Consider the following 27,901-nt stretch of genomic DNA (forward strand, 5'->3'; position numbering starts at 1 on the left):
CCCGCAAAGCATTATTATTTTATTTGATTTTTTCACTCCAATGAAGGCATAGTAAAGATTTATTTTAACTTAAATGAACAACCGAAAGCCGAATGCTTAGCACTAACTTAAATTTATTTTATACAAATAATTCGTAAGATTCCGAATCGGATCCAAAGTGCATTAAATTTCATAGAATTCAAATCCCATCAAAGCCAAATGGTTATTTTCATTGTAGCACTAATGTTCTATTTTTGCCTGTCACTGAAAAATTTAAGCAAATTAAAAAATATAAAATAGAAGAATAACTTTATTGCTTAACCAACCTTTCGATTCGAACCATCCGTTCATGACACTAATCCAATTTCCAGTCAAAATAAAGTCTAATATACGACACCACATTGTTCAGTAGCGAGATGTTAAGTGTGGTTCTCAATCGTTTAAAACGTCTCCTTTTGTCAAAGTCTATTTAAGTGAATTCAAACGTCAACTGACTTAAGCTCTTGTTTATAAAATTTTTTGACGCAGTTTGAAACTGCCAACGATTCCTGTCTGGGGATCAACTCCAAAATTACCGGGATCCCCGCTCCGCAAATCCCTGGAACTGCGTTGTCATTGTCGACAGGTGTGGTTGGCCAGTTAATCTAGCTGATCTAGTTGATCGGGTTCAGATCGGTCTGGCTATAGTTTCCAATGCATATTCCATTATGCAAATCAATGCGATTACATCAATGGACTTGAATACCTCTGTAAATTCCACTTCTGCCCAGATGTGCATATAGTTAAGGTATTTAATACGCATTTACAAGTGCAATATAAATTAATTAATCAAAGGGTTCGAAAAATAATACATTCCTTTATCCTCAACATTTTGACTTTCTTAGAAGTAAAAGTTAAGTTTAGTTTTACGTGTTTTTTTAAATTGCAAGGGTTAGGTTTACTTTATTTTGGTTTAGTTCAAATATTGGATACCGTTCTTATATTACAAATATTTTTGTTATAACAATCGGGCTACCTTTAACGTGTGTGCCAAGTAAAGGTTACAATTAAATCATACATGACTTAAAGTTCACATGCAAAAGAGGTAGACGAAACTCAAATTTATATAGACGACAATAAATCGACTCGGCTATATTTAAATAGCTCAATATAATTTCAAAGAAAATAAATAAAAAAATCACACGTTTCTTTTTCACTGGGAGAATATTACAGTTCTTGGTCCTTTTCATTCTAGTAACGACTTAGGGTGTTAAAAGATTTATCACGGATGACTTACGGCCGCATTATTTTGTTTATTTTTATACCCTTGCAGAGGGTATTATAATTTCAGTCAAAAGTTTGCAACGCAGTGAAGGAGACATTTCCGACCCTATAAAGTATATATATTCTTGATCAGCATCACCAGGAAAGTCGATCTAGACATGTCCGTCTGTCCATCTGTCCGTCTGTCCGTCTGTCCGTCTGTCCGTCTGTCCGTCCGTTTCTACGCAAACTAGTCCCTCAGTTTTAAAGCTATCTGCTTGAAACTTTCCCAAAAGTTGTCTTTCTATTGCAGGTAGTATATAAGTCGGAACGAGCCGGATCGGGCCACTATATCATATAGCTGCCATATAACTGAACGATCGGAAATGCCATAACTTTGGTGTTTTTAAAGTTAGGAAGTTGGGACTTTTTATGAGTATTAATAATGCATCATATGAATAATTTTGGAGAATATCATTTATAGAATATTCTGCAAGGGTATATCAACTTCGGCTCCGCCCGAAGTTAGCTTTCCTTTCTTGTTAAAAATATATCCTTATTTGGTAAGTTTCTAGACTTATTAAAGTTATTTTATTTAAAAAGTAATATTGGGAAAGATTCGATCAACAATTTGGAAATATCAGCCAAACTTCAAGTAACTCAGCTGTCTAATGAAAATACTAATGTACTTAAAAAACTAACGTATCTAAAATCTAAAAAACCTCAGAAGCTATCGCGAATCCTTAACTTTCGTGTCATTTCGTGTATATAAGTTTACAATTTTTGAGAATTAATTTAATTTAGTGCATATCAATCCGTTTTTATACCCTTGCAGAGGGTATTATAATTTTGGTCAAAAGTGTGCAACGCAGTGAAGGAGACATCTCCGACCCTATAAAGTATATATATTCTTGATCAGGATCACCTCCTGAGTTGATATAGCCATGTCCGTCTGTCCGTCTGTCCGTCTGTCTGTCCATCTGTCTGTCCGTCTGTCTGTTTCTACGCAAACTAGTCTCTCAGTTTTAAAGCTATCGAATTGAAACTTTGCACACACCCTTCTTTCCTTTGCACGCAGTATATAAGTCGGAACGGCCGGGATCGGCCGACTATATCCTATAGCTGCCATATAACTGATTGATCGGAAATGCCATAACTCTGCTGTTTGTTAAGTTAGGAAGTTGGGACTCTCTATGGGTATTATATTTGGCCAATCAATCCGACGTACCAAATTTCATAAGGATCGGCCGACTATATCCTATAGCTGCCATATAACTGAACAATTGGAAATGCCATAACTTTGGTGTTTTTAAAGGTAGGAAGTTGGGATTTTTTATGAGTATTAAGAATGCATCATATGAAAAATTTTGGAGAATATAATTTACAGAGTACTCTGCAAGGGTATATCAACTTCGGCTCCGCCCGAAGTTAGCTTTCCTTTCTTGTTTAGTATCATGCTCATATATAAATATTGTATATTTTTCATTATAACTGCCTTTTATGATCAAGAAAAAATTAAACTATCCGCCACTTAGACTTTCTGATTAGCAACTACAAATTGATTTCTCTCCGAAGTTGTTTTAACCAAACTAATTGATAAATTCTCTATAATTTGCTGTATATAAATTTCAAAATATGGGTGATAATCCTCGAATTCTAAGAAAAATCTATAAAGCTAGATTTATAAACACACGTTTTAGATACTGTGGGGTAGATTGGGTGTATAATTTGCCCGAAAAAAGCATTAGTGTTTTATTGAACAGCATCTAACTGATTTAAATAGTAATGTTCAGTCATGTAGGTGGTCGGATCGATGACCGCTGAGATCGGAGAACCTGGAAATCATAGGGGTAGTGTCTTGCCATCCAAATGCACTTTGGTTGGAAGGGCGGCGGCGAAATCCATCGGTCCTCGGCCACACGATATGCATTGATGGTTTTGGTTGGTTGCTGTTCGAATTGGGCCCAAGACATTATAGACAACTTTGGCGCATTTAAATGAATCGATGCGATGCGGCTGTTGTTGTTTATATCAAATCGAACTAAAATCTGGTTCCGAGGCGGGCCAGGCATTATATGAATATGATTTCGAAGCGGCGGGTATTCAAATCAGTCGGCGCACCGTAGTTGTTGTTCTTTCATTCGATCGGCCCTCTCGGCTCTCGATCCGATCCGAAGCCAAAGTCAGGCGCGTGCTATCCGCAGTCCACAATCCACAATCCGCTATCCGATGTGAGTGTGTGGGCTATATACCGAGCTATATAGAGCCTATATGGCGTCGGCAAAGCGGAGCCCGCCAGAGGCGATAAAAGCCCCAAGAGATCTCCGAAGTAGATCAGTTTAGTTCAGAATTCGCAAACGACCCAAGAAATCCCAAGCCAGATTTAATCGGTCCGATTTTCATTGACCCCCCAGCCGTCCAACCGTCCAGCCAACTCCGCCGTCAACAGAGAAACCCCCGCAGATTGCAGATCTAATGCTCGTCTGGAACGATAAACAGGATACCAACTTCACCTTCATTTGAGCCCTCTGCTCTGGTAGCCACAAATCGGACCGGAGACACCGCTGAACCCAAATATTTGGAATTTTCTTTGTTTTTTTTTTTCGGTTTTTGTTTTTTTTTTTTTTTTTTGGAAAAAAAAAGCCCGGCCCGGTGATAATGCCCAGCAGTGTTGCCAACGAGAGTCAGTTCCGATTCCAGAGCAGCCGCAGTAGGGCCAGCTGTCCGAGCCGGACTCCCAGTGAGCCGGACTCGCCGGCGGCCACTCCGAGCTGCGATGTGGTGGACCAGGCGCTGGCCGAGCTGCAGCTGCAGTCGCAGGAGATCAGCGAGAAGGACCTCCTGGTAGCGTCCACCAGCAGGCAGGGTCGCTCCGGCTGGCAGATCAAGGCCTCCCAGCTGTCCATCAACACGCACAATCGCATCCGGAACATTGTCGAGTCCCTGAAGATCAAGCCGAATCCGGAGAAGCCCATGATACCGCTGTCCATTGGTGAGTAGCTTGCAAAGTTGGTTGCACGGGGTCATAGGAGGGATATAAAGTTAAATAGAAAAACTATTCTATAAAGCCAATATTTAGTTTAACCGATTATTAGATAACATTAGATGATGAGTTATTAAAGATTTGCATTGTCCATAACCGAGTCTTGATTTTGCTATATTATATATTTTATAACATTTATATAGAGTTAATTATTATATTTATATTTATGTCCTTATGAGCACCAAGATTCGGTGTCTCAAGAAAACGAAAAAAATTAGATCAAATTTGATTCAATAAATTGATAATTCTGAGGCACTTTATAACTTTAGTTATAACTTACTTCTATGGATAATTAGAAATCTCATAAGCACAATTTTCGATCCCAAAATATATAATAAATCAGCTCAAAATCTATTTTTTATAGGAATTTCAATGACAAATGCTTTTTGATTTGGGATTCAAGATAATATTCTAAGGGATTTTAAAAGACCATTTTTTGTAGCATACTTTTCTAGTACAAAATTTTCTATGATTATCACCCAAGATACCACCAAGGATATAAAATATATATATTATCGATAAGCATCGACACCCTGGACGTCTACAGCGAACTTTTTTGATACAAACTAGCTTGGTTGATAAAGCTTAAACTGATATTTATCAGTTAATAGTTTACTAGTACGAACTATCTGCTTTTTTAATAGAATGATAGCTTTAGTCTCTAAAAGAAAACTTTTCCCAGAATTGGGAACAAATTATTCTTAATATTCTACAAAAAAATAAGTAGGTAGTGCGAACATCCAGTTTCTTATAATTTGTTGTACATATATCGTTTAAATCGATAATTATTATATTTAATTACGCCAAATTCTGAACAAAATCTGAGTATCTAGTGCAAACTAAGCATTTCCGTATCATTTAGTTTATTAAGAACTTTGTAAATTGTTGGTTTAATCATGTTTTTATAATCGAAAGACTAATTCAACTATTCACCACTTAAACTTTCTGATTGGACCTCAAAAGTAGCTTTTTTCCTAAAACTAGGGAATGATTAACCTCCAATAATAGTGTGAACTTATCCAGTTTCGTCGGGAACCTGCTGTCCATTTTACCATATTCCCATAACATCTCTGACGTTTGTGCCACAAGTTTTTAGACTAATTTGAATATTTTGGCAGATGACTTGGCACTCACTGATAAAACTAGTTTGGCGCAAAAATGAACGCCGAAGTGAATTCGATTGTGGAGTAAGTTAAGCGATGCATATGTGGTCAGTTTTGGTCAGTACACACCCACAAAAACGGGCCAATCAGAGATCAGAGATCGGTGATTGCATCGCGGCAGATCCTCGGTCGAAAATGGTACTCCTCTGATGAAATTCGGGTTTTGTTTTTGGCTAAGGAAATTTACAGACGGCTCACAAATATGCAGTTGATGAACGCAACTCGCCGACCGGCGCGAGTTTCTAAATTCGTGCTTAAATATGCCAGATACCAGATACCAGATATATAAAATCTGTAAAGCAGTTGTTGTTTCGTTTGTTGTTCTTGCTTTTAGTAATATCATATTATATTTGTAGCAGGCACGCGCACTGTATTTGTGTTTTGAGGGGTATTTGCATAAAATGTAGTTCCACCTGTTTGGCGGAGTCGAGAATCGAACTAGGGATCCCAACCAGAACATTCTGCCGCTTGTTTATCCATGCTCGATCGGGAATCGAAGCTAGGCGGAAACGATCGAGTTAGCCATTGACCCAATGCAATCTGCTATTCGGGTGCGGAGCCACCTGTTTTTTTTTTATCAGCACTAAATCCAAGCCCCCAAAATAGACTGATTAGCACGGGCAGACCCATTCCAATAATTAACGTGCTGCAACGCTATATTTTTATATATTTTTTTTTCAAATTTTATATAATTAACAGTTCAAATTTAAGCGGGACTCATAATCATTCAAATAGATTATTGCAATGTTTTATTTACTTTTTGTTAAAAGAAAAAAATAAGCTAATTATCATATTTAGCAAATACTTCACAATAATTATTATAATATTTATTTCCTTACTCATCACTAAAAGCATAACAAATTGATAAGCAGAATAAAATTTGGGCTGTTATTATTAATACAATTAAATTGTTCTCAAGCAGAAATGTAATCTTTTATATTGCTGGGCAAAGCAAAATAAATAGTAATTTTAAGTATTTAATTATAAGTAGTGGAAACGAATTTTCGTGTTTTGAATTGAAGAAAATATTTTTTGCAAAGAATTATCTTAAAATATATTAGGATATTTCCTAAACCTCTTTGCAATAATTTGAATAATAACCACGGAACTACTTCCACCCCCCAGGTGATCCCACAACCTTTGGCAACCTGAAGGCCGCCGACGAGACGATGAAGGCGGTGCTGCACTCGCTGGAGAGCGGCAAGTTCAATGGGTACGCCCACACCCAGGGTCACGAGGTGGCCCGCCAGGCGGTGGCCAAGTACAGTGCCCACCAGCGACCCGACGGCGAGATCGACCCGAACGAGGTGGTGCTCTGCAGCGGCTGCTCCTCCGCCTTGGAGTACTGCATCCTGGCGCTGGCGGATCGCGGCCAGAACGTGCTGGTGCCGCGACCCGGCTTCTGTTTGTACGGCACCCTGACCGAGGGACTCGACATTGAGGTGCGCTACTATGACCTCCTGCCCGATCAGGAGTGGCGCGCCGATCTCGTCCAGCTGGAGAGCCTGATCGACGAGAACACCGCCGCCCTGCTGATCAACAATCCGAGCAATCCCTGCGGCAGCGTCTTCGACGAGGAGCACCTGCTCCAGCTGATCGACATCTGCGAACGGCACTATCTGCCCATCATAGCCGACGAGGTGAGTGACCGACGGGAACCCTATGAAGATGGTGGTCCATGCCAACTAAAAATGCTAAAAGTCCGCACATACTGGCATACTTGTATCAACCTAAGCAAAGGTTGTGGGTATTTAATGTGACATATTTTAGGACCGGTTATTTTTGCAGAAACATTTTAGATATTTGAAAAATTTAAATGGATATAATTGTTTATTTAATTATTTTCGTTTATCTTATTTGTATTTATTTATATAAATATCTATTTGAATACCCCAGCAGATGTTATTATCATTAGTTTGATTTTTTGGCAACCTAAAAAAGGTGACATATTTTAGGACCGGTTATTTTTGCAGAAAAATTTTAAATATATGTGAAAGCAAGTAATTATAATAATTGTTTATTTAATTATTTTCTTTATTCATGTATCTGTTTTGTTGTGGTCTATCTTCTCTTTATTTATTTATATATCTCTATTTGTATACCCCAGCAGATGGTATTACCATTAGTTTGATTTTTGTAATGTTCAAAAAGGGTTTGTTTTCATTCCCTGAAACCTATGTAATTCTAACTAGCCCAAATCATTTAAATTAATAATTTCTGCGACATTTTCTCGTTTTAGTTTCGGTACAATGTGTTATTTATAAATATTTTTAAAGCCGAATCGATAATATGTTTAGGAGTTTAAAGGGTATATTTTAAATTTAGTATTTTCTAAATTATTGTAAAAGCCCAACCGACTTAATTGTTTTTCAGATCTACGAGCACTTTGTGTTCCCCGGCTCCAAGCACGTGGCCGTGAGCAGCCTGACCAAGGAGGTTCCGGTTCTTTCCTGCGGTGGATTGACCAAACGCTTCCTGGTTCCCGGATGGCGAATGGGTTGGATCATCATCCACGATCGCAAGCAGCGCTTGGCCAATTCCATTGTCGGGCTGAAGAACATGTGTGGTCGCATCCTGGGCTCCAACACCATCATCCAGGGTGCCTTGCCCGAGATCTTGACCAAAACACCGCAGTCTTACTTTGACGGTGTAATCGACGTGCTACACGTAAGTAAGACTAATTAATCGAACAAAAATCTTTCCCAAATCCCAACTATCTTTGCCTATCAATAAGACCAATTTTGAGTTCAAGATCCGTGCTAATAAACGAACTATTATAGACAAAAATCCACATCCAGTTTTATGAGAATAGAGTTGTGTAAATGACGTTAAAATGAAATATAATTTCATTTAAATGAAAAGTTCGTTATTGCCATCTTAGTTTGGGATCAAAAATATCAAAGGAAGCATTAATACCAATTCATAATTTATATTTGCCAACATTTAAAAATATTTGTTTTGATTGTGGATTTGAAGACTTTAAATATGTTTTAGTTGTCACTTGAACTGCATTCAAAGTTTTTGCAAATCAATCATTTTATACCATTTTAGTCATATTTTGAAATATTTTTGGGTACTTTTTTCCGGTCAACATTTTTGTGGGTTTGGAGCATGTATTCGGAGCCTTCAAATATGTTTTAACTATCACTGAATGTGAATTGCATTCAAAGTTTAGAAAGATAAATTAATAGGCTGCTAATATATATATATATTAACCATTATTTTCCTCATTACCTTCAGTCTAATGCCACACTGGCCTACAAAATGCTGAAGACGGTACGCGGCCTTAACCCCGTGATGCCCAACGGGGCCATGTACATGATGATCGGCGTGAGCATCGAGCGCTTCCCGGCCTTCAAGGACGACACTCACTTCGTCCAGGAGCTGGTCAACGAGCAGAGCGTCTTCTGCCTACCGGGCAGCTGCTTCGAGTATCCGGGATACGTGAGGATCGTGCTGACGGTGCCGGGGCCGATGATCGAGGAGGCCTGCTCCAGGATGGCCGAGTTCTGCGATCGCCACTTCAAGAAGGACTCGCGCGCCTTCATCGAGCACGGACTGCTGGACGAGGATCTCGCCTTTTGAGCCAAGTTCAATACTTCAGGAGCAAAACATTTATTAGACATTCTAGACTACAATTTGTATCAAGTGTACACAAGTATATGTATAATATATATATATATCCATCATTAACTATCCAATATAAGGAGTATTGTCTCAAAAAATTGCTGGAAAAGTGAAGCGCAAGAGAGAAGGGGCAAGTAAACTGCGGCTAAGTAGATGGTCGTTACAGAGGAGGTCTAAATATTAATATATATTATAAGAAGGCCTATATTTGAGCTATCTGTTGCTGTAGGCTGCTTGGGTTCTGTGCAGGATGAGGCAATGCAAGATGATCATATTGCGAAGCTAGGTGAATTCATCGTAAAAAAATAAAGTATTGCTCCCTGGGAGCATTATGATATGATGATCATGCTTTTAGGCTTAAAATAATTATATAAATTATAAACCATAATAGTTATAATAATGAAAAGTTCTTTAAATTGGTATAATTCTGATCTGATTAAAATGGTTATTTATAATGGAAACTTAAAGATTTTTTCCATTATTTACCATACAATATTGCAGCCCGATTTCTCTTCTTTTTGGTAAGCTAAAAGTAGGTTTTAAACTGCATATTTTCATATGCTTAATCATACAATGTTTTTATATGTTCGTTGTTTATCCTTTTGTGCAGATTTAGCATTCTAATGAACTGTGTGATTCTAGATGATGGTGGTGATAGTTTTGAAGTGTTATTGAATGGTCCCTACAGTTCAGCATTCGTGAGTTCTGACGCTAAGAAATGTACAATCTAGCTAAGGGCTTTTGAATGCCTGAAACTGCGTGTGAGTATTGTTTGCTGATTTCTGTGCCTTTTTTGATGTTCTATTTTCAATAGGGACCTGAGAACGAGAACCCAATCCCGCCTACAGACTAATGGGGAAAGGGGCAGCCTTTTGCCTCTACATGTGGTGCGGATGCATCTTCTTCTCCATCTCGGTCTCCACGCGGGCCTCATCGATTCCGGCGACTGTGGGCAGACCGCCTGGCCAATGTAGAAGCTCCTGCTCGTGCTCCATGATCATGTTGGCCTCCGCTATTAGGGATTCAAGACAAAACAGTTCGGGGATAAGATTTAAAAATGTTCGCAAGACATAAGGAAATGGTCAGATTGTCTGATCTAAATTGTCTAATCGAAAAATTAAAAAACTACTAAAGAAAACAGCATTGATGATATGCTTTTGGATATCGTACTAATAAAAATTCGATTTTGTTATGTATTTATATTATTACCTATTACCATAAAGCAATCCTCACTTGTCTGCTACATAAACTACTAGAATTTTGGACTTTCTAATGATTAATATTTAAATAATGATGTAGTTTAATCTGTATGGAAATTCTATTTACTGATTTTTTTGTTTGATATTCAGGGCACTTATGTGGAAATTCAATACATATATATAAATTCTAGTATCCTTGTGATTACTTTTTAAATAATGATGTGGTTATTTCTGTGTGAGAATTCTTTGATACATTTCTTTCATAAACATACTTTCTGATTGTTTTTCAAAACTAATGTTGTGGAAATTAATATTTAATTTTCTATTAAAATAATGATGTTTTGCCGCAATAAAAACAGACTTCTCGAGTGATTTTAAAATCAGATTAAAAATACAGATTATAATGGTTAAGTCGAGGCTTGTGTTTGGAAATGACCCAAAGTTAAGGCCATCCCCAACCCTTACCCATACCCATACCCACCTTGGATGCGGTGCAGCTTGCTGCCGTAGGCCCAGTCGGTGTAGTAGCCCACCACGAAGGTGAGCGGCAGGAGCGGAGCCAGCGCGGAGACCCGCTTCACCCGCTGGTAGTAGCTGGCGCAGCCGTAGACGGCGCTCAGGTAGAAGCCACTCAGCCAGTAGAAGAGCTCCCGGTGCTGGGCGATGGCCAGGGCCTGTTCCCGCTGCTTGATCTGGTAGTGCATCTGGATCCAGCGCTCCATCTAAGATCAGGTCGTGTCGGAACGGGTCGTTTCAGGTCGGGGGATTATGTAAAGCGGAAGGCGACGGACTACTCACCTTGAGCTCCTGGCACTTGCGGTAGCTGGGATCATCGTGCTCCGGATAGCCACTGCCGTTGGATTTCTTGCACGAGGCCGTGGCACCCATTTCGCTGCGATTGCTGCTCGGAATTCACGGAATCGCTGGTCTGGTGCTGGCCACTCCGGCGGAGTTGCCACTCCGTCAGTGGCCCATCGACCCGGCCAAGTGCGCAGGCGTCGTCCTTTTGGGGGTTGGACACCGCACACACCAGGATGACAGCGCCAGCGGAGCTGTCATGCCAGTTCAGTTGGCTGACTGAGGCACTGCCTGACTAAACGACCGAGTGCCCGACACTCCCAATCCGCGTCTACAAATCCCGTTTGCCAAGACCTCGGCGCGTGTTTGCCACAAAAGACAGTGATTTTTCCCCATTTACAAAAACCGGAAACTGGAAAGTGCGGCTCCCGAAATTTAGCATGACTGTTGCAGTGTTTCTGAGCGGTGCACCCCATTAATGTGGCTCCTGTGATAGCAATCGCGCGAAATCCGCACCACTTTGCCCGCACCACCAGGCGAAAAGTGAGTAGACGACACACAATGGGCAAGACAAAGCCGAGCAAGAAAAATGCCATCACATGAGTCGAGTTGATTGCGATTGGAATTGGGATTGGGACTGGGACTGGAGTGGAGTGGGCATAGCTCTGGGTTCGCGTTGGTAATGACAATGGGCTTGGATTTGGCAACGGGAACGGAAACGGAGATGGGAACGGGGATGGGGATGGGGATGGGGTCTGTACCATACATATACTATACGGCGAGAAGTGGTTGCTCATTCGGGGGTTGCAAATGCAAACCGCCTCCTTGACAGACTTTGATCCACACAGAAATAAATGATGATACTTTCGAAGATCCACTCGAAGCAGTTCATCACCAAGTGAAAAACCAATTCCATCTAATAATCATAAAGAATATTTATTTAAAATTTTATATATGTTAATCATCGGCAGGAATTTGAAGAAAGCTAAAACAAAATACTCATACGGATTAATGCCAATATTATATTAAAGCAAAACAAATAATATCTATTTTTTACTATGAGAAGAGCTATAATTTTTATAAAACGTAATAATAATATTTCTAGAGATTTAAAGAAAATGTTTGATATTGGCATAAGTTTTGAATTATTATTGATGAATCCCATAGAAATATGGTCAATAATGTAAATATCACACAAGTTTAAAACTAATAAGATGTATTTATATTTTGGAAACTTTTGGGACCCTTTTTCGAACCAACTAAACTTTTCTCACGGTGCAGTAAGTTAACGTGTGAGTAAGTTTGAGTGGTGCACCTTCAGCCCACCTTGGCAGCTGTTCGAATGTAAATATTGACACAGGTTTTCGCTCTAATTGCCGACTGGTCGAAAAAGTGATCCATGGAAAATAGGAGTGCCAAATATTCGCTTATAATTGTCGATGCTTGGATATACAGAAACCAGAAGAAACTTTTTTGATTCATATTCAGGGAAAATTACTTGTTATTTAAAGACGACAGCCATTCAATTATAAATATAAGGATATATCGCTTAAAATTATTAATTTTTTTTAGTTATGTACAACGATTTTACCGTTTTAAAAAAAGTGTTTTATTTTTAGAATCGTTTGTATTTAATATTATACTTTATATGCTATTAGTGTCCATAAGAATTTGTAAATTGGAAAAAGTTATGAAGAAAGAAAGGAAGCCCTTTTCAAATCGAAATGGTTGTAAAAAATGTAAGCATTTTTGACTATGTTGAGATATATATTTTTTTCAACATATGTACATATATAAGAAATGTGAAACACGGTACAAAACTGTGAATGGCTTTTATTTTTAGAAAATATATGTTTATACATACATAGATAAACTTTAGATAAGTTGAGTTATGTTTTGTGCATTGCAGGCTTAATTTTTATACCCTTGCAGAGGGTATTATAATTTTGGTCAAAAGTGTGCAACGCAGTGAAGGAGACATCTCCGACCATATAAAGTATATATATTCTTGATCAGGATCACCTCCTGAGTTGATATAAGCATGTCCGTCTGTCCGTCTGTCCGTCTGTCCGTCTGTCCGTCCGTCCGTCTGTCCGTCTGTCCGTCTGTCTGTCCGTCTGTCTGTTTCTACGCGAACTAGTCTCTCAGTTTTAAAGATATCGAATTGAAACTTTGCACACACCCTTCTTTCCTTTGCACGCAGTATATAAGTCGGAACGGCCGGGATCGGCCGACTATATCCTATAGCTGCCATATAACTGAACGATCGGAAATGCCATAACTTTGGTGTTTTTAAAGTTAGGAAGTTGGGATTTTCTATGGGTTTTACATTTGGCCAATCAATTTGACGTACCAAATTTTATAAGGATCGGCCCACTATATCCTATAGCTGCCATATAACTGAACGATCGGAAATGCCACAACTTTGGTGTTTGTAAAGTTAGGAAGTTGGGATTTTCTATGTGTTTTGTATTTGGCCAATCAATTTGACGTACCAAATTTTATAAGGATCGGCCGACTATATCCTATAGCTGCCATATAACTGATTGATCGGAAATGCCATAACTTTGGTGTTTGTAAAGTTAGGAAGTTGGGATTTTCTATGGGTTTTGTATTTGGCCAATCAATTTGACGTACCAATTTTTATAAGGATCGACCGACTATATCCTATAGCTGCCATATAACTGATTGATCGGAAATGCCATAACTTTGGTGTTTGTAAAGTTAGGAAGTTGGGATTTTCTATGGGTTTTATTTTTGGCCAATCAATCCGACCTACCAAACTTCATAAGGATCGACCGACTATATCCTATAGCTGCCATATAACTGAACGATTGGAAATGCCATAACTTTGGTGTTTTTAAAGTTACGAAGTTGGGATTTTTTATGAGTATTAAGAATGCATCATATGAATAATTTTGGAAAATATAATTTACAGAGTATTCTGCAAGGGAGTATTCTTCGGCTCCGCCCGAAGTTAGTTTTCTTTTCTTGTTCGAGATCAGATTGCCAAAGATCTGATTTTAAGATAAGATAATACGAGATAAGAAAAATGAGAGCTAAGTTCTGGCACACTATCTCTCTCCAGCACTCTCTCTCCCGCAATCTCTCTCCATTCTACAGTTATTTGCATATTCATAACAAAACAACTTAGTTGATGTGTTCTACTCGGAAAATAACTAAATATGTAGATAAATTAGACCATCCAGGGATATTAATTTTCGCTCTCCTCCGCAGCGATTATAAACTACCGACCGTTCCAGGGGCAGGATGCGCCGCTTGAATGATTGACCGTCTTCAGATTCGTCGCTTGGGTGCAGCTGCTAGAAACAAACGCGCAGGAGGCGTAGGCGGAGGAGGAGGAGGAGGAGGAGCCGGAGCCGGAGGAGGAGGACCCGGAGGAGGAGGCGGAGGGGCGGTACCGGGAGCGGCAGGTGCGGTATCGGGAGTGGCAACTGGAGCAGCAGCTGGTGCAGGAGCGGCCCCTGTCGGCGGACCAAGCGGAAGCGGTGGCCACCAGCACCACCACCCGCATCCGTACTCCACGAGCGGCATCAACACGCCGGCGACGGCCAGCACCAGTTCCTCCAGCGGCAACAGCTTGACGCCGCAGCAGCAGCAGCACCACCAGCCCCACCCGCATCCCCACGGACCCCACCACTTCGGCCACCAGCAGCAGCAGCAGCAGCAACATCCACTCTTGCACCAGCACCACCATCCGCACTCCCACCACCCACATCCGCACCACCCACACCCGCATCCCCACCAGCCCACGCATCCGCATCCGCACCTGCGCCACTCGCAGCCGGCGTCCGCCAGCCAGTTCAGCTTCAATCCCTCGCCGGGCAGCAGTCCTGGCAACGGACTGGGTCTGGGCGCTCGCCAGGATGCGGCCAGTGCACTCAATAGTCCCACGACCATTGTGAACTCCGGAAGCGGCAGCGGCGGCGGCAGCAGCGTGGCCTTCGGGATGCAGCCGCAGCAGCAGCAGCAGCAGTCCCTGGCCGGGGGCTCCTCCACCACGGCAGCCCCATCCTCGGGCGGTGGTCACAACAATGGCGCCGGATTGGGATCGACGATTGGCGGGGGAGGCGTCGGAGGAGGCGGCGGTGGCGGGCTCAATCTTCTGGGAGGATTGGGCGGCATGGGCGGAATGGGCGGCGGAGCGGCTGCCGCCGGAATGGGCATCTGCGGCGGCATCAGCAGCACCGTGGGCAGTGCCGCCATCACCGGAGTGCCGCCCATCGGACTGGGCATTGCCACCGGGATCGGGAACAAGATCATGCTCGGACGCAAGCAGAGCCTCAAGGGCGGCGAACCCTTCCTGGCCGACTACGGACCGGAGGAGTCGCTCAACGAGAGCGCCGACATCGAGTGGGTGAACAAGCTGTGGGTGCGCCGCCTGATGCGCCTCTGCGCCCTCGTCTCCCTGACCTCCGTCTCCCTGAACACTCCCAAGACCTTCGAGCGGTACCCCTCGCTGCAGTTCATCACCTTCGCCTCGGACACGGCCGTCACGCTGCTCTTCACCGCCGAGATGATCGCCAAGATGCACATCCGGGGCGTCCTCCATGTGAGTTCCCTGATTATATAGTATTTGCATATTATTTGGCAATTTAAATAGCGCTCAATCAAGCCGAATTCTTTGCTGAAAGAGAGAGCATCTGGGCTCCAAAGCTTTCTTTTTTTTTTAATTACTATTAAAATCATATTTATATTATAATTCAGGGCCGGAGAATAATCGATATTAGAAACTTTTCTTTTTTAAAACTAATGGGATTTGAAGACTGTTTTATTATCAATTGGGCTATTTTTGAATACACTTTGTATTCATAAGTGAATAATGTTTTATTTGATTCACAATTTGTATACACTTTGTGAAATATGTAAAAAATTTAAATTACAATTACTATAAGATTACAAGTCTCAAAAAACGATTTTCGGACCATGATTTTAGTATAATATTGAAATTTGTACATATAAATATTCCAAAATTTGGATTCAAAGTGGTTTTGCAGTTTGTGAAAGTTGTGATCTAAGTACGGATCGTACTTTATTATCGTACGCAATTACACCAGATAATTCCTCCAAGAAATTTTTTATTTTTACAAAGTGGTTTTTAATTGTTATTTATTTTCATTTAATTTGTTCATATTAAAAACACACACGCACGAGGTTTAAGCAATTGAAATGAGAAATATTTAAATTTATCACATTATTAACAAGTAACATGAAATTTTAAGTTATATTTTTGAATGTCAAATTAAAATTTAAAAGCGCCAAAATAAATTATGAAGTGTCTAGGTAAAACAGGGAAATAATTTTAAAACCATTAAGGACAATGTATGTAGGTTTCTTACATTTTAATATGAATATATTTTATTTCACAGGGTGAGGTGCCTTATCTAAAAGATCACTGGTGCCAGTTTGATGCTTCCATGGTCAGCTTCTTGTGGATATCGATCATTCTGCAAATATTCGAGGTGCTCGAGATAGTTCCCAAGTTTTCCTATTTGTCTATTATGAGAGCCCCTCGACCCCTGATCATGATTCGCTTCCTACGAGTCTTCCTGAAATTCAGTATGCCAAAAAGTCGGATCAACCAAATATTCAAGTAAGCTTTGTGGTTTTGTTAAAGGTTAATTAAATTAATGAATTAATTCGCCCTCTACAGACGTTCGAGCCAGCAAATTTACAATGTGACACTGTTCTTCCTTTTCTTCATGTCCCTGTACGGTTTACTTGGGGTTCAGTTCTTCGGTGAACTAAAAAATCACTGTGTCATGAATAATACGGAATACGATATTCTAAAAAGACCGTAAGTAAAGCTTTTGGTTTATATATTTGTTAGGCATAATTTTATTTAATTTGGAAAAGATCGATTTACAAACAGTTTATTTTGTTGTTCTTGTCTAAGGGATTTATAAATGTCATGTTAATGTTAATTTAAACATGAATATAAATTGTTCGGTATTTTTCGAACATGAATTCTTTACGTTACACTAACTTTGAACAGCCAAATAAGTAATCGAAGTTTTCTTCGTTATTTTAGTTCTGCCTTTCGACGAAATTTACCTAGAAACTTGCCTCTAGTTAAGAGTTTTCAGTTAGTTAAGTTCTATTAAGCTATGGTATTCAAAAAGTAAATGTTTCCAAAACAATCATTTAACTTAATGACATAAGTTAACATGTAATTGAGAAATCGGCCCTAAATATTTTGTTTTTATGGGTGATGCATAAATGACTATTAATTACTTTTATAAGTGACTTAGATTTCCCCTGAAGGGTATTATTTAATTACCGATTATCTCTAATCTCGCAGGATTCTAACGATCAACTCGCTCGCCATCCCGGACACGTTCTGCTCGATGGACCCCGACTCCGGGTACCAGTGCTCGCCGGGAATGCGCTGCATGAAGATGGACTTCCTCAGCAGCTACGTGATCGGGTTCAACGGGTTCGAGGACATCGCGACGAGCATCTTCACCGTGTACCAGGCGGCCTCGCAGGAGGGCTGGGTGTTCATCATGTACCGGGCGATAGACTCGCTGCCGGCGTGGCGGGCGGCCTTCTACTTCAGCACGATGATCTTCTTCCTGGCGTGGCTGGTGAAGAACGTGTTCATAGCGGTGATCACGGAGACCTTCAACGAGATCCGAGTACAGTTCCAGCAGATGTGGGGGGCGCGGGGGCACATCCAGAAGACGGCCGCCTCGCAGATCCTCAGCGGCAACGACTCCGGCTGGCGACTGGTGACCATCGATGACAACAAGCACGGCGGCCTGGCGCCGGAGACGTGCCACGCGATCCTGCGGTCGCCCTACTTCCGCATGCTGGTGATGAGCGTGATCCTGGCCAACGGCATTGTGACGGCCACCATGACCTTCAAGCACGACGGTCGGCCGCGGGACGTGTTCTACGAGCGGTACTACTACATCGAGCTGGTCTTCACCTGCCTGCTCGACCTGGAGACGCTCTTCAAGATCTACTGCCTGGGCTGGCGGGGCTACTACAAGCACTCGATCCACAAGTTCGAGCTGCTCCTCGCAGCGGGCACCACCCTGCACATCGTGCCCATGTTCTATCCCTCGGGGCTAACCTATTTCCAGGTGCTGCGGGTGGTCAGGCTGATCAAGGCATCGCCGATGCTGGAGGGATTCGTCTACAAGATCTTTGGGCCGGGGAAGAAACTCGGATCGCTCATTATCTTCACCATGTGCCTGCTGATCATCAGCTCGAGCATCTCGATGCAGCTGTTCTGCTTCCTGTGCGACTTCACCAAGTTCGAGTCCTTCCCGGAGGCCTTCATGAGCATGTTCCAGATCCTCACCCAGGAGGCCTGGGTGGAGGTGATGGACGAGACGATGATCCGGACCAGCAAGACCCTCACCCCGCTGGTGGCAGTCTACTTCATTCTGTACCATTTGTTCGTCACCCTCATCGTGCTCAGTCTGTTCGTGGCGGTGATCCTCGACAATCTGGAGCTGGACGAGGACATCAAGAAGCTGAAGCAGCTCAAGTTCCGCGAGCAGAGCGCCGAGATCAAGGAGACGCTGCCCTTCCGCCTGCGCATCTTCGAGAAGTTCCCGGACTCGCCGCAGATGACCATCCTGCACCGCATCCCCAACGACTTCATGCTGCCCAAGGTGCGCGAGAGCTTCATGAAGCACTTCGTCATCGAGCTGGAGACGGAGGACTCGCTGGTCGAGAACTGCAAGCGCCCCATGTCCGAGTGCTGGGAGTCCAACGTGGTCTTCCGCAAGCAGAAGCCCGTCCGGATCATGAACAAGACGGCCAAGGTGCGCGCCGCCGGCAGTAGTCTCCGCAAACTGGCCATCACGCACATCATCAAGTGAGTACGGGGTATTATGGCCTTGAATGTTCCAGCTGGTTGACTTGAATTGATTAATATTTATTTCAAATTATTATTGAATTTGGCTTTAAAAGGCAAATTGGTCTACATTTAATTATTGGCTTACAATTGTTTAAGCTATTGGAAATAACATTATAAAAATGGACAAGTTAACTAAATAATTTGTTTTTTTTTAGTGACTTTTTTGAATTTGTTATATATTTTATTTACCTTGAAAGAAAATAAGCCATTAATAACTCTTAATTTAATTGTAAAAAATGTTTTGAACAAATTATCATCCAAAAATCGGAATTATTTATATTTTAATTATTTCAAATCTATTATTAAGATTTGGGTGAAAAACTCTTACGAAACTATAAGGTATTGTTTGGAGATACATGCTGTTCAGATCTTCTGAATTTGATTTAAAAAAGAGTTAAAAATCCGAGTTCGAGTTAAAAATCCTTTGCAGAATTTAAAGTGTTTAAAGTTGATAAATATGGTAGAAAATACTCAATATAAGAAGGATAAGTCAAGTATGTTAAATATGTAAAACTAAGCTGTATTCATTCGTAATTTTATTATCATCGCCCATCACCTAGACACATGATACCCCAGTTCTACCAATAATTAATGCCTATATTTTGATTTCCATCCCCCAGCGACAGCAACAACCAGCGGCTGATGCTGGGCGACTCGGCCATGCTGCCCGTGGTGGGGACGAAGGGTGGTGGCGGACTGAAGTCGCAGGGCACCATCACCCACTCGAAGCCGTGGCGCGTCGACCAGAAGAAGTGAGTAGCTGGGCCCTGCCCCACCGAGGCGGCGCGACCCGTGTGATGTGTGTCCACTACCAATCCGCAGGTTCGGCTCCCGCTCCATCCGTCGCAGCGTGCGCTCCGGTTCTATCAAGCTGAAGCAGACGTACGAGCACCTGATGGAGAACGGCGACATCGCCGCCGCTCCACGGGCCAACTCCGGACGAGCCCGTCCCCATGACCTGGACATCAAGCTGCTGCAGGCAAAGCGGCAGCAGGCGGAGATGCGGCGCAACCAGCGGGAGGAGGATCTGCGCGAGAACCACCCCTTCTTCGACACGCCGCTGTTCCTGGTGCCGCGCGAGAGTCGCTTCCGGAAGATCTGCCAGAAGATCGTCCACGCGCGCTACGATGCCAGGCTCAAGGACCCGCTGACCGGCAAGGAGCGCAAGGTCCAGTACAAGAGCCTCCAGTAAGTTGGGTTTCCTAAGGTTCCGCCTTTTAAACTAGTGCACAGCAAAATATTGATACAATATTCAGTTCAATTTGATGATTTCCTGTATCATATTGGACTAGATACTGGTGTAAAGAAAATCTATAACCGATATGTCGAAATATCAAAATTATAATACGCAAATATCAGCTTTTATTATATCAAATCTATATTTCACGTATCTATTTTATCTAATTCATGTAAAAAAAGATAAAATTTTAGGTGCCCAAGCTGTTTTAATTTTTCTGTGACTCATATAAAAAAACTTCATTTTATTTAAACATACATATTAAATTTTCTATTCTTGTAATCCTGAAATTAACATATTTAATTGAACCTTTGCGAATTTTCAAATCATGGCTTTGCTGAAAAGTGATCAAAGACCTGGAATTTTAAGCTTTGTACTTTTCTTGCAGACATCCGATTTCACAGTGACATTCTTACATTTGATTGCGGTTTAATTCTCTAAAAATCTGTGTTAAAATATTGATTTGTATTTTTGGCTCAATTTTTTCGACTTTTTTATGAACCCCTTTCAAAATTTTTGAAAAACGGCTTTACAGAAAAGGGTCAAAAAACTGCACATCTAAGCTTATTAGCTTTCCTTAAAGACATAAGTTTTTAAAGTGGCACACTGCTAAATAATTGTGGGTTTACTCTCTGAAAATCTGCGATGAAATCTTGCTATGTGACTGTTATAATTTTATTCAAATCTTTACGCTAACTATTCCCAATTATTAATGCTATTTGAATGAAACTTGGCAAAAGTATTTTATTCTGTTGCAGGTGCCTTGGCAATATGTTTGATCAAAAACCTCTAAATCCATTGCAGCAACTTCCTGGGGCTAGTCACATACCTGGACTGGGTTATGATATTTGCGACGACGCTATCGTGCATCTCGATGATGTTCGAGACACCCAATTACCGGGTGATGGATCATCCGACGCTGCAGATCGCCGAGTACGGGTTCGTTATTTTCATGAGCCTGGAGCTGGCGCTGAAGATCCTGGCCGACGGCCTGTTCTTTACGCCGAAGGCTTACATCAAGGATGTGGCGGCCGCCCTGGATGTGTTCATCTATGTGGTGTCCACCTCGTTCTTGTGCTGGATGCCCCTGAAAATACCAACCAACTCGGCGGCCCAGCTTCTGATGATCCTGCGCTGCGTGCGTCCGCTGCGAATCTTCACACTGGTGCCGCACATGCGGAAGGTGGTCTACGAGCTGTGCCGGGGCTTTAAGGAGATCCTGCTCGTATCCACCCTGCTCATCCTCCTGATGTTCATCTTCGCCAGCTACGGCGTCCAACTATACGGCGGTCGTCTGGCCCGCTGCAATGATCCCACGATCCCGAGGCGGGAGGACTGCGTTGGTGTCTTCATGCGACGCGTGTTCGTCACCAAAATGAAGCTGACCCCGGGTCCCGACGAGTCCTATCCGGCGATGCTGGTGCCACGGGTGTGGGCCAATCCGCGGCGCTTCAACTTCGACAACATCGGGGACGCCATGCTTACGCTCTTCGAGGTGCTGTCCTTCAAGGGTTGGTTGGATGTGCGCGATGTCCTGATCAAGGCCGTGGGTCCGGTGAGTGCTCAAGAAATGCCACCAAAAACATATTAGTACTTTTCTCTTAATCATGCATCAAAACCTTAAGAAATCGTAACAGTTAAAATGGGAGATTTCATGACTTAACCTTTTCGGTCGACACTAAATGAATTGAGCCAAAAACCTTAACTATTTTGCCAGGCTGTGCAGTTCTGTTTTATTACAATTTTTAGTTATTATTTTTTTTTCTGAAAGTTATAAGTCATAAGTTTCATTTTACAAAAACTAAATACGAAATTATAAGTAAAAGAATTCTTATTAAATTCTCTTATTCCATTTCAAAAAAAAAAACTGTTATGTATTTTTCAGGCCTTTTAAAAAGTCTTTAACAGTATTTTAAAGTCATTGTTTGTTAAAAATTGTGTTTTTGATGTTCCAAAATAATCTGGATAGTGGTAATTTTCTTACAGAATCGACTGTTTTTGGCCGCTTTTGATTCCTGATCTGATCTATTTCCCCTTGCAGGTGCATGCCGTCTATATCCACATATACATTTTCTTGGGCTGCATGATCGGCCTGACGTTGTTCGTGGGCGTGGTCATTGCCAACTATTCGGAGAACAAGGGCACCGCCCTGCTGACCGTCGACCAGAGGCGCTGGTGTGACCTCAAGAAGCGTCTGAAGATCGCCCAGCCGCTCCACCTCCCACCCAGACCGGATGGCCGCAAGATCAGGGCCTTCACCTACGACATCACCCAGCACATTATCTTCAAGCGGGTCATCGCTGTGGTGGTTCTGATCAACAGTATGCTGCTCTCCATCACGGTTTGTACCGGGGATTTGGGGGATTAGGCGAAGCATGAAGTAACCGCATGCACCAATATATTTTTGTGTTACTCACGGTTGCCCCGAAAAGCTACTTAAAAATGCCAGGGACGAATAATATTCCAAAGGAGCAACCATGTCTTAAATATATTTTTATATAGCGAGCTATTTACTGCATGAACAAAGGAAATGCATGGTAATTTAATACATATATCAAAGGTCATTTGGATGCCTAGGGATTTTAAAGCAGTGATATACTTAAGAATATGTTTATTTTTTCTTTCGTTGATAAATTATTAAATTTGATTTAAATTTGTAGAAATATTGTAGCTAAATTTTATAATACCTGGGCTTGGAAAATATATGTTGTTTTTCTTTTGATTTAAAATACTTAATTTTTTTTTAATTTTTTGAAGTCCTCTAGTTATTATTATTGGCCATTTTATTTTTCATTCGCCTATTCCTTTTTTAATTTTTCGAAAAAAGTGTGTTTTATTTTTAGCAAATTAAGTCCTATCTAAATGGCTTGGGCACAATTTGATACACATTATTAAAAAAAACCCTTAGAGAGCCCAACCAATTTTGCATCCCCTATAAAAAAAAATATTATCATAATGCTCATTTTAAAGTTATAAATAATAACAAAAAAGATTAAGTTACCCTTTGAAAAAGTAAATTGTACAATATAACTCAAAAAGCTTTTAATTGAATATAGGATGTATGTGTAACATAACACCCATTACGAAATTAGACCAATTGAATATCAGATTCACATACTTTTAAGATTCATTTTCAATATAAGTAAGTCGCCAAAAAATATGCTTTTGGCTTCCATCAAAATCGCCATAGACGCAAAGTCATATTAACTGCATGCCAGCACGTTTGTACATACGCAAATATACAAAGGTGGATCGATACCCACTATCGCTGAATACGGCGATACTGCGAATAACCAAAAACATAGCAAGATAATGAATGTATGGAGTTATGAATTGAAACTGTAGTATGTGACTGCGTAGCCTAGAGCCTAGAGCTTAGAGCTTAGAGATTAGCTTGGAGCTCGACGTGGAGCGGTGATTTCTATCGTCTATCGTCTCTTGTCTCAATTGTCTACTGCAGTGGATCAAGGGAGAGGTGCATACGGAACGCCTGGTGATCGTCAGTGCGGTATTGACCTTTGTCTTTGTGGTTGAGGTGGTGATGAAGAACATTGCCTTTACACCGCGCGGCTATTGGCAATCTAGGCGCAATCGCTATGACCTCCTCGTCACCGTTGCCGGTGTGATTTGGATCATTTTGCAGACCATTCTGCGGGTAAGTTGCTGATCTCTAGTCTCCCCCTTTGACATCCATCCCCCGCCCACACTGACCACCATTGACCAATGACCTCTCTGACCTCTGATCTCTGGCAGAACGATCTGTCCTACTTCTTCGGCTTCATGGTCGTCATCCTGCGCTTCTTCACCATCACCGGCAAGCACACCACACTGAAGATGCTTATGTTGACCGTGGGCGTGTCTGTATGCAAGTCCTTCTTCATTATCTTTGGCATGTTTCTGCTAGTCTTCTTCTATGCGCTGGCCGGGACTATTCTGTTCGGTGAGCTGGGGTCCAATGTTCAATGTGCAATGTGCAATACTCAATGTCCAGTGAGCCAGCCCCCATGGCCCAAAGAACCACCCGTCCCAACTGACTCCACCCGGCTGATTCTCGTTCCAGGCACCGTCAAGTATGGCGAGGGCATCGGCAGGCGGGCCAATTTCGGGTCACCCGTCACCGGGGTGGCCATGCTCTTCCGGATCGTCACCGGCGAGGACTGGAACAAGATCATGCACGACTGCATGGTCCGGCCGCCGTACTGCACCCTCGGCAACAACTATTGGGAGACGGACTGCGGGAACTTCACCGCAAGCCTCATCTACTTCTGCACCTTCTACGTCATCATCACGTACATTGTGCTCAACTTGCTTGTGGGTAGGTCTCCTAGGTCTCCACCGGAATGGTCAGGCTGGTTCACATTACCGAAGCTATAAAGCTAAAATTCCAGTAGCTTGAAGTTGAATTTATAAAATTTGAACTATTTTTGGCTTAGTACTAATTACTAATTAAATATTACTTATTTCTTCGTAGCTAAAATGTACTTACAACTATTGAAACTTGAATTTTTACTATTTTTTCAAAGATATAATATCATATATTGCTAGTCATAATTATTATTATTATTTCAAATCATCTGAATGAAAACTATAAGTACATTTTTATAAGGACATTTTTGAGCCTTCTGCATTTCAAATTTAGTTTTATATATGTTTCAGCCCAATTTATTTATTTATTTTATCAACGTTACAGCACCTTTTATTTTCCTTCCATCAAAATGCAAATATTAAAAAAACATAAGGAGTCTAGTGGCCACGGCTACCTATTTAAAGTAATAAAATCTTAAAAAATATACTTATTAAAATTCCAATTTTAGCTTTAAAAGAGATGTTATTAAATTCTTTTGCCTCATCATTTCAACCGAAATATTATGTTGGCCTTAAGTAAAGATTTAAAAACGAATAACAATGTTGCTTAGCTTGGCAAAAATTCTTAATGTGAAATCAAATTTAAATAACATTTTTCCCTTTCCTCAGCTATTATCATGGAGAACTTTTCCCTGTTCTACTCCAACGAAGAGGATGCACTGCTTTCGTATGCGGACATACGTAACTTCCAGAACACCTGGAACATTGTGGACATCCATCAGCGGGGAGTGATTCCCGTGCGCCGGGTGAAGTTCATTCTGCGCCTGCTGAAAGGACGACTCGAGTGCGATCCCCAGAAGGATCGGCTTCTGTTCAAGTACATGTGCTATGAGCTGGACAAGCTGCACAACGGCGAGGATGTGACCTTCCACGATGTTATCAAGTGAGTGATTGTGGATTTTTATTGATTTCATCTGAGATCCCTTTCATTTCCATTACAGCATGCTGAGCTACCGCTCTGTGGACATTCGCAAGGCTTTGCAGCTGGAGGAGCTCTTGGCTCGCGAGGAGTTCGAGTACCTGGTGGAGGAGGAGGTGGCCAAGATGACCATTCGCACCTGGCTGGAGGGGTGCCTAAAAAAGATTCGGGCCCAAAATGCTAGCGTAATTTCCCATACTTTTTATTGACTCATTTTATATTTACTTTATCTGTGTTTAGCTGACCCTTCAAATATCACAAAAATGGATCCATAACATTCATTTAGATTTTACCTTAATTAAAAAAAACTTGTCTGTATGACCAATTTTGATCCTTAATTATAGACTAATGAAATCTCATTTTTAGTATATATCAGAAAAATGGCATTGCTCCATTTCGCTTTTCAATTTTATTTCAAAATTTTGGTTTTTACTATATTTGTTTTTTTAATTCTAAAAGATGTTTAATTTTTTTAATATAACAGACAATCTTAATTCAATTTTTTTTTGACCTATTGTAGAAGCACCAAAACTCAACAGTTTCTTTTAATTAAAGTACGAATATAATTTTTTATACCAAAAATGGAACCTATTTAAATATTGTTAAGAAACTTTTGGCTAAAAATCTCGATTTATTAAGGTTTTAGGTTTCATAACAGAGTTTAAATGTTAGAGCTATTTTAATATTTATGATGACAAAGACGGCTTTAAATTGATAACAACTTACAAATTTCCATTGCAGAAGCAGCAAAACTCGTTGATCGCCGGCCTGCGGGCCACCAACGAGCAGCCCGTGATGCGGCCAAATGTGCAGGAGGACAAGGCGCCGTTGGGGGCGGCGGACAAGTCGGCGATCAGCACGATCAGCGGGGCGGTGGCGGGCGCCTGTCCGCCCACCAGCGACGCCTTCTCGCCGACCTTCAGCTCGACGGAGAACGAGGAGAAGGACGGCAGCAGCAGTGCCGTGGTGCTGCCCCACTCGGAGCCAGCGATCCCCGGAACGGGAGTACCACCGCCAGCCGGCGGCGGAGGAGGAGTAGGAGCTGGCCCGGCTGTGGCCACCGCCCGCCATGTGATGGCAGTGGGCAAGCGGGGCTATGCCCTCAACCGATCCGACTCGACGGGCAGCTCGGCGGGCCGGAAGTTCCTGGCGCCCACCTCCAGCGATCCCCAGCAGCGCTCCACGCTGAGCGACAAGGAGCGGCTGCACATCAGCAGCCAGCAGCGCAAGAAGAACTCGATGACCACGCTGCCGCATGCCGGGCAACTGGGCCAGCTGGCCAAGCAGCGGGGCGGGGGCGGCGAGGGTGGCAAATCGGCCAGCTTCTTTGCCCAGGTGAACAGCGAGATTGGCCAGTTCCACTATCCGACAATAAACGCCGCCTCAGCCGCCGCCGCCCTGCATGGCTATGGTGGTCATGGTGGACACGGTGGTCACGGTGGCCACGGGCACGGACACCTGCACGGACATGGCGGGGAGCACCACCAGCAGCTGCAGCAGCACCACCACCACGGCGCCCTGGGCAGCCCCTCGGCCATGATGAGCCAGATGATCGGGGGCAGCGGGAAGCTGCTGCCGTTCAACAACCAGGCCAATGCCGTCTACGAGGTGCACGACTGGTGGCAGGAGCAGGTGCTCTGTCCGCAGACCAGCGATGACGAGATCTAGCAATGGGCTAGGTTGGGACGTGGGTGGGTTAAGTGCAGCCGGAAATACCGCAGGGGAGCCTATTGAACATTATCAACAACTAGTGGCCTAGAACTTTTTTGTATATGCCTAATAACTGTAAATGTATCGGCCTCACAATTAACGGTTAACAATTCTAACGAGTATAGCGATAGTTTAGCACTGGTAAAAATGTAACAGAGATCGGGCAACCATTAGTTTTACGTTTTTGTTGTTGTTTGCGTGCTAGATGGTAATATGATCAGTCAGTCGGTAACTTTGTTATAGCTTAAATATATAAAAGAAATATATATTATATATATGTATATGAGTATATCGCATATGGATTGCATATGTCTTACGTATAGTGCAAATTTATAAGCGCGCTGCCTCACCAACGGAGCATTCAATTTTGTAAGTTGCCAACAAAAATTAAGTAGCTAACGAATATAGTAATGCCAAACCGGAAACCAAATAAGAATCTCATACCAATTTGAACTAGCCAACTTTATACCAAATAGTAGAAGTAGACAAAGACAGAAGACACGAAGCCATGAGCAGACACCAAATAGAGAGAGATGCCTATTAAGATATTTTGAGATTAGCCAAAGAACTCAGCACAAATTAATATTAAAGTTATTACTACGAGTATAGCCAAAGCCCCATTCAATGCGACCTCCCCCTTCCAATGCGAAGCGTAATAAAAATCGTTGAAATTGCAGAACGTTTTAAAAAAACTCTCTTGGCTGGTTAATGAATGAATGGTTTTG

General features: G+C 42.0%; 3 protein-coding genes across 5 annotated transcripts; 2 read left to right on the plus strand and 1 right to left on the minus strand.

The window, feature by feature from the left end:
- The first annotated feature begins 3,528 nt into the window (after positions 1-3,528).
- Positions 3,529-9,128, plus strand: LOC108049043 (tyrosine aminotransferase). Its single transcript, XM_044461284.1, has 4 exons — positions 3,529-4,213; positions 6,553-7,067; positions 7,801-8,094; positions 8,668-9,128. The coding sequence occupies exons 1-4, from the start codon at positions 3,880-3,882 to the stop codon at positions 9,010-9,012; spliced, it is 1,488 nt and encodes a 495-aa protein (XP_044317219.1). The 5' UTR covers positions 3,529-3,879; the 3' UTR covers positions 9,013-9,128.
- A 672-nt stretch (positions 9,129-9,800) lies between these two features.
- Positions 9,801-11,203, minus strand: LOC108047464 (plasminogen receptor (KT)). Its single transcript, XM_044461285.1, has 3 exons — positions 11,052-11,203; positions 10,735-10,975; positions 9,801-10,066 (listed from the first exon to the last, which is right to left on the minus strand). The coding sequence occupies exons 1-3, from the start codon at positions 11,139-11,141 to the stop codon at positions 9,933-9,935; spliced, it is 465 nt and encodes a 154-aa protein (XP_044317220.1). The 5' UTR covers positions 11,142-11,203; the 3' UTR covers positions 9,801-9,932.
- Positions 11,204-11,332: 129 nt separating this feature from the next.
- On the plus strand, positions 11,333-27,852 carry LOC108048533 (sodium leak channel non-selective protein). 3 transcript variants are annotated; one of them, XM_044461033.1, is made up of 15 exons: positions 11,333-11,594; positions 14,289-15,624; positions 16,442-16,665; positions 16,726-16,869; positions 17,374-18,903; positions 19,566-19,697; positions 19,768-20,133; positions 20,987-21,737; positions 22,224-22,523; positions 23,643-23,837; positions 23,936-24,122; positions 24,243-24,497; positions 25,157-25,430; positions 25,489-25,651; positions 26,208-27,852. In XM_044461033.1, the coding sequence occupies exons 2-15, from the start codon at positions 14,335-14,337 to the stop codon at positions 27,132-27,134; spliced, it is 6,738 nt and encodes a 2,245-aa protein (XP_044316968.1). In that variant the 5' UTR covers positions 11,333-11,594; positions 14,289-14,334; the 3' UTR covers positions 27,135-27,852. The 3 variants fall into 3 exon arrangements, with proteins under 3 accessions (XP_044316968.1, XP_044316970.1, XP_044316969.1); XM_044461035.1 differs by having other exon boundaries at positions 19,795-20,133; XM_044461034.1 differs by having other exon boundaries at positions 14,315-15,624.
- Positions 27,853-27,901: the final 49 nt, after the last annotated feature.

The sequence above is a fragment of the Drosophila rhopaloa genome, unplaced genomic scaffold (assembly GCF_018152115.1).
Source record: "Drosophila rhopaloa isolate 14029-0021.01 unplaced genomic scaffold, ASM1815211v1 contig_3, whole genome shotgun sequence".
NCBI lineage: Eukaryota > Metazoa > Arthropoda > Insecta > Diptera > Drosophilidae > Drosophila > Drosophila rhopaloa.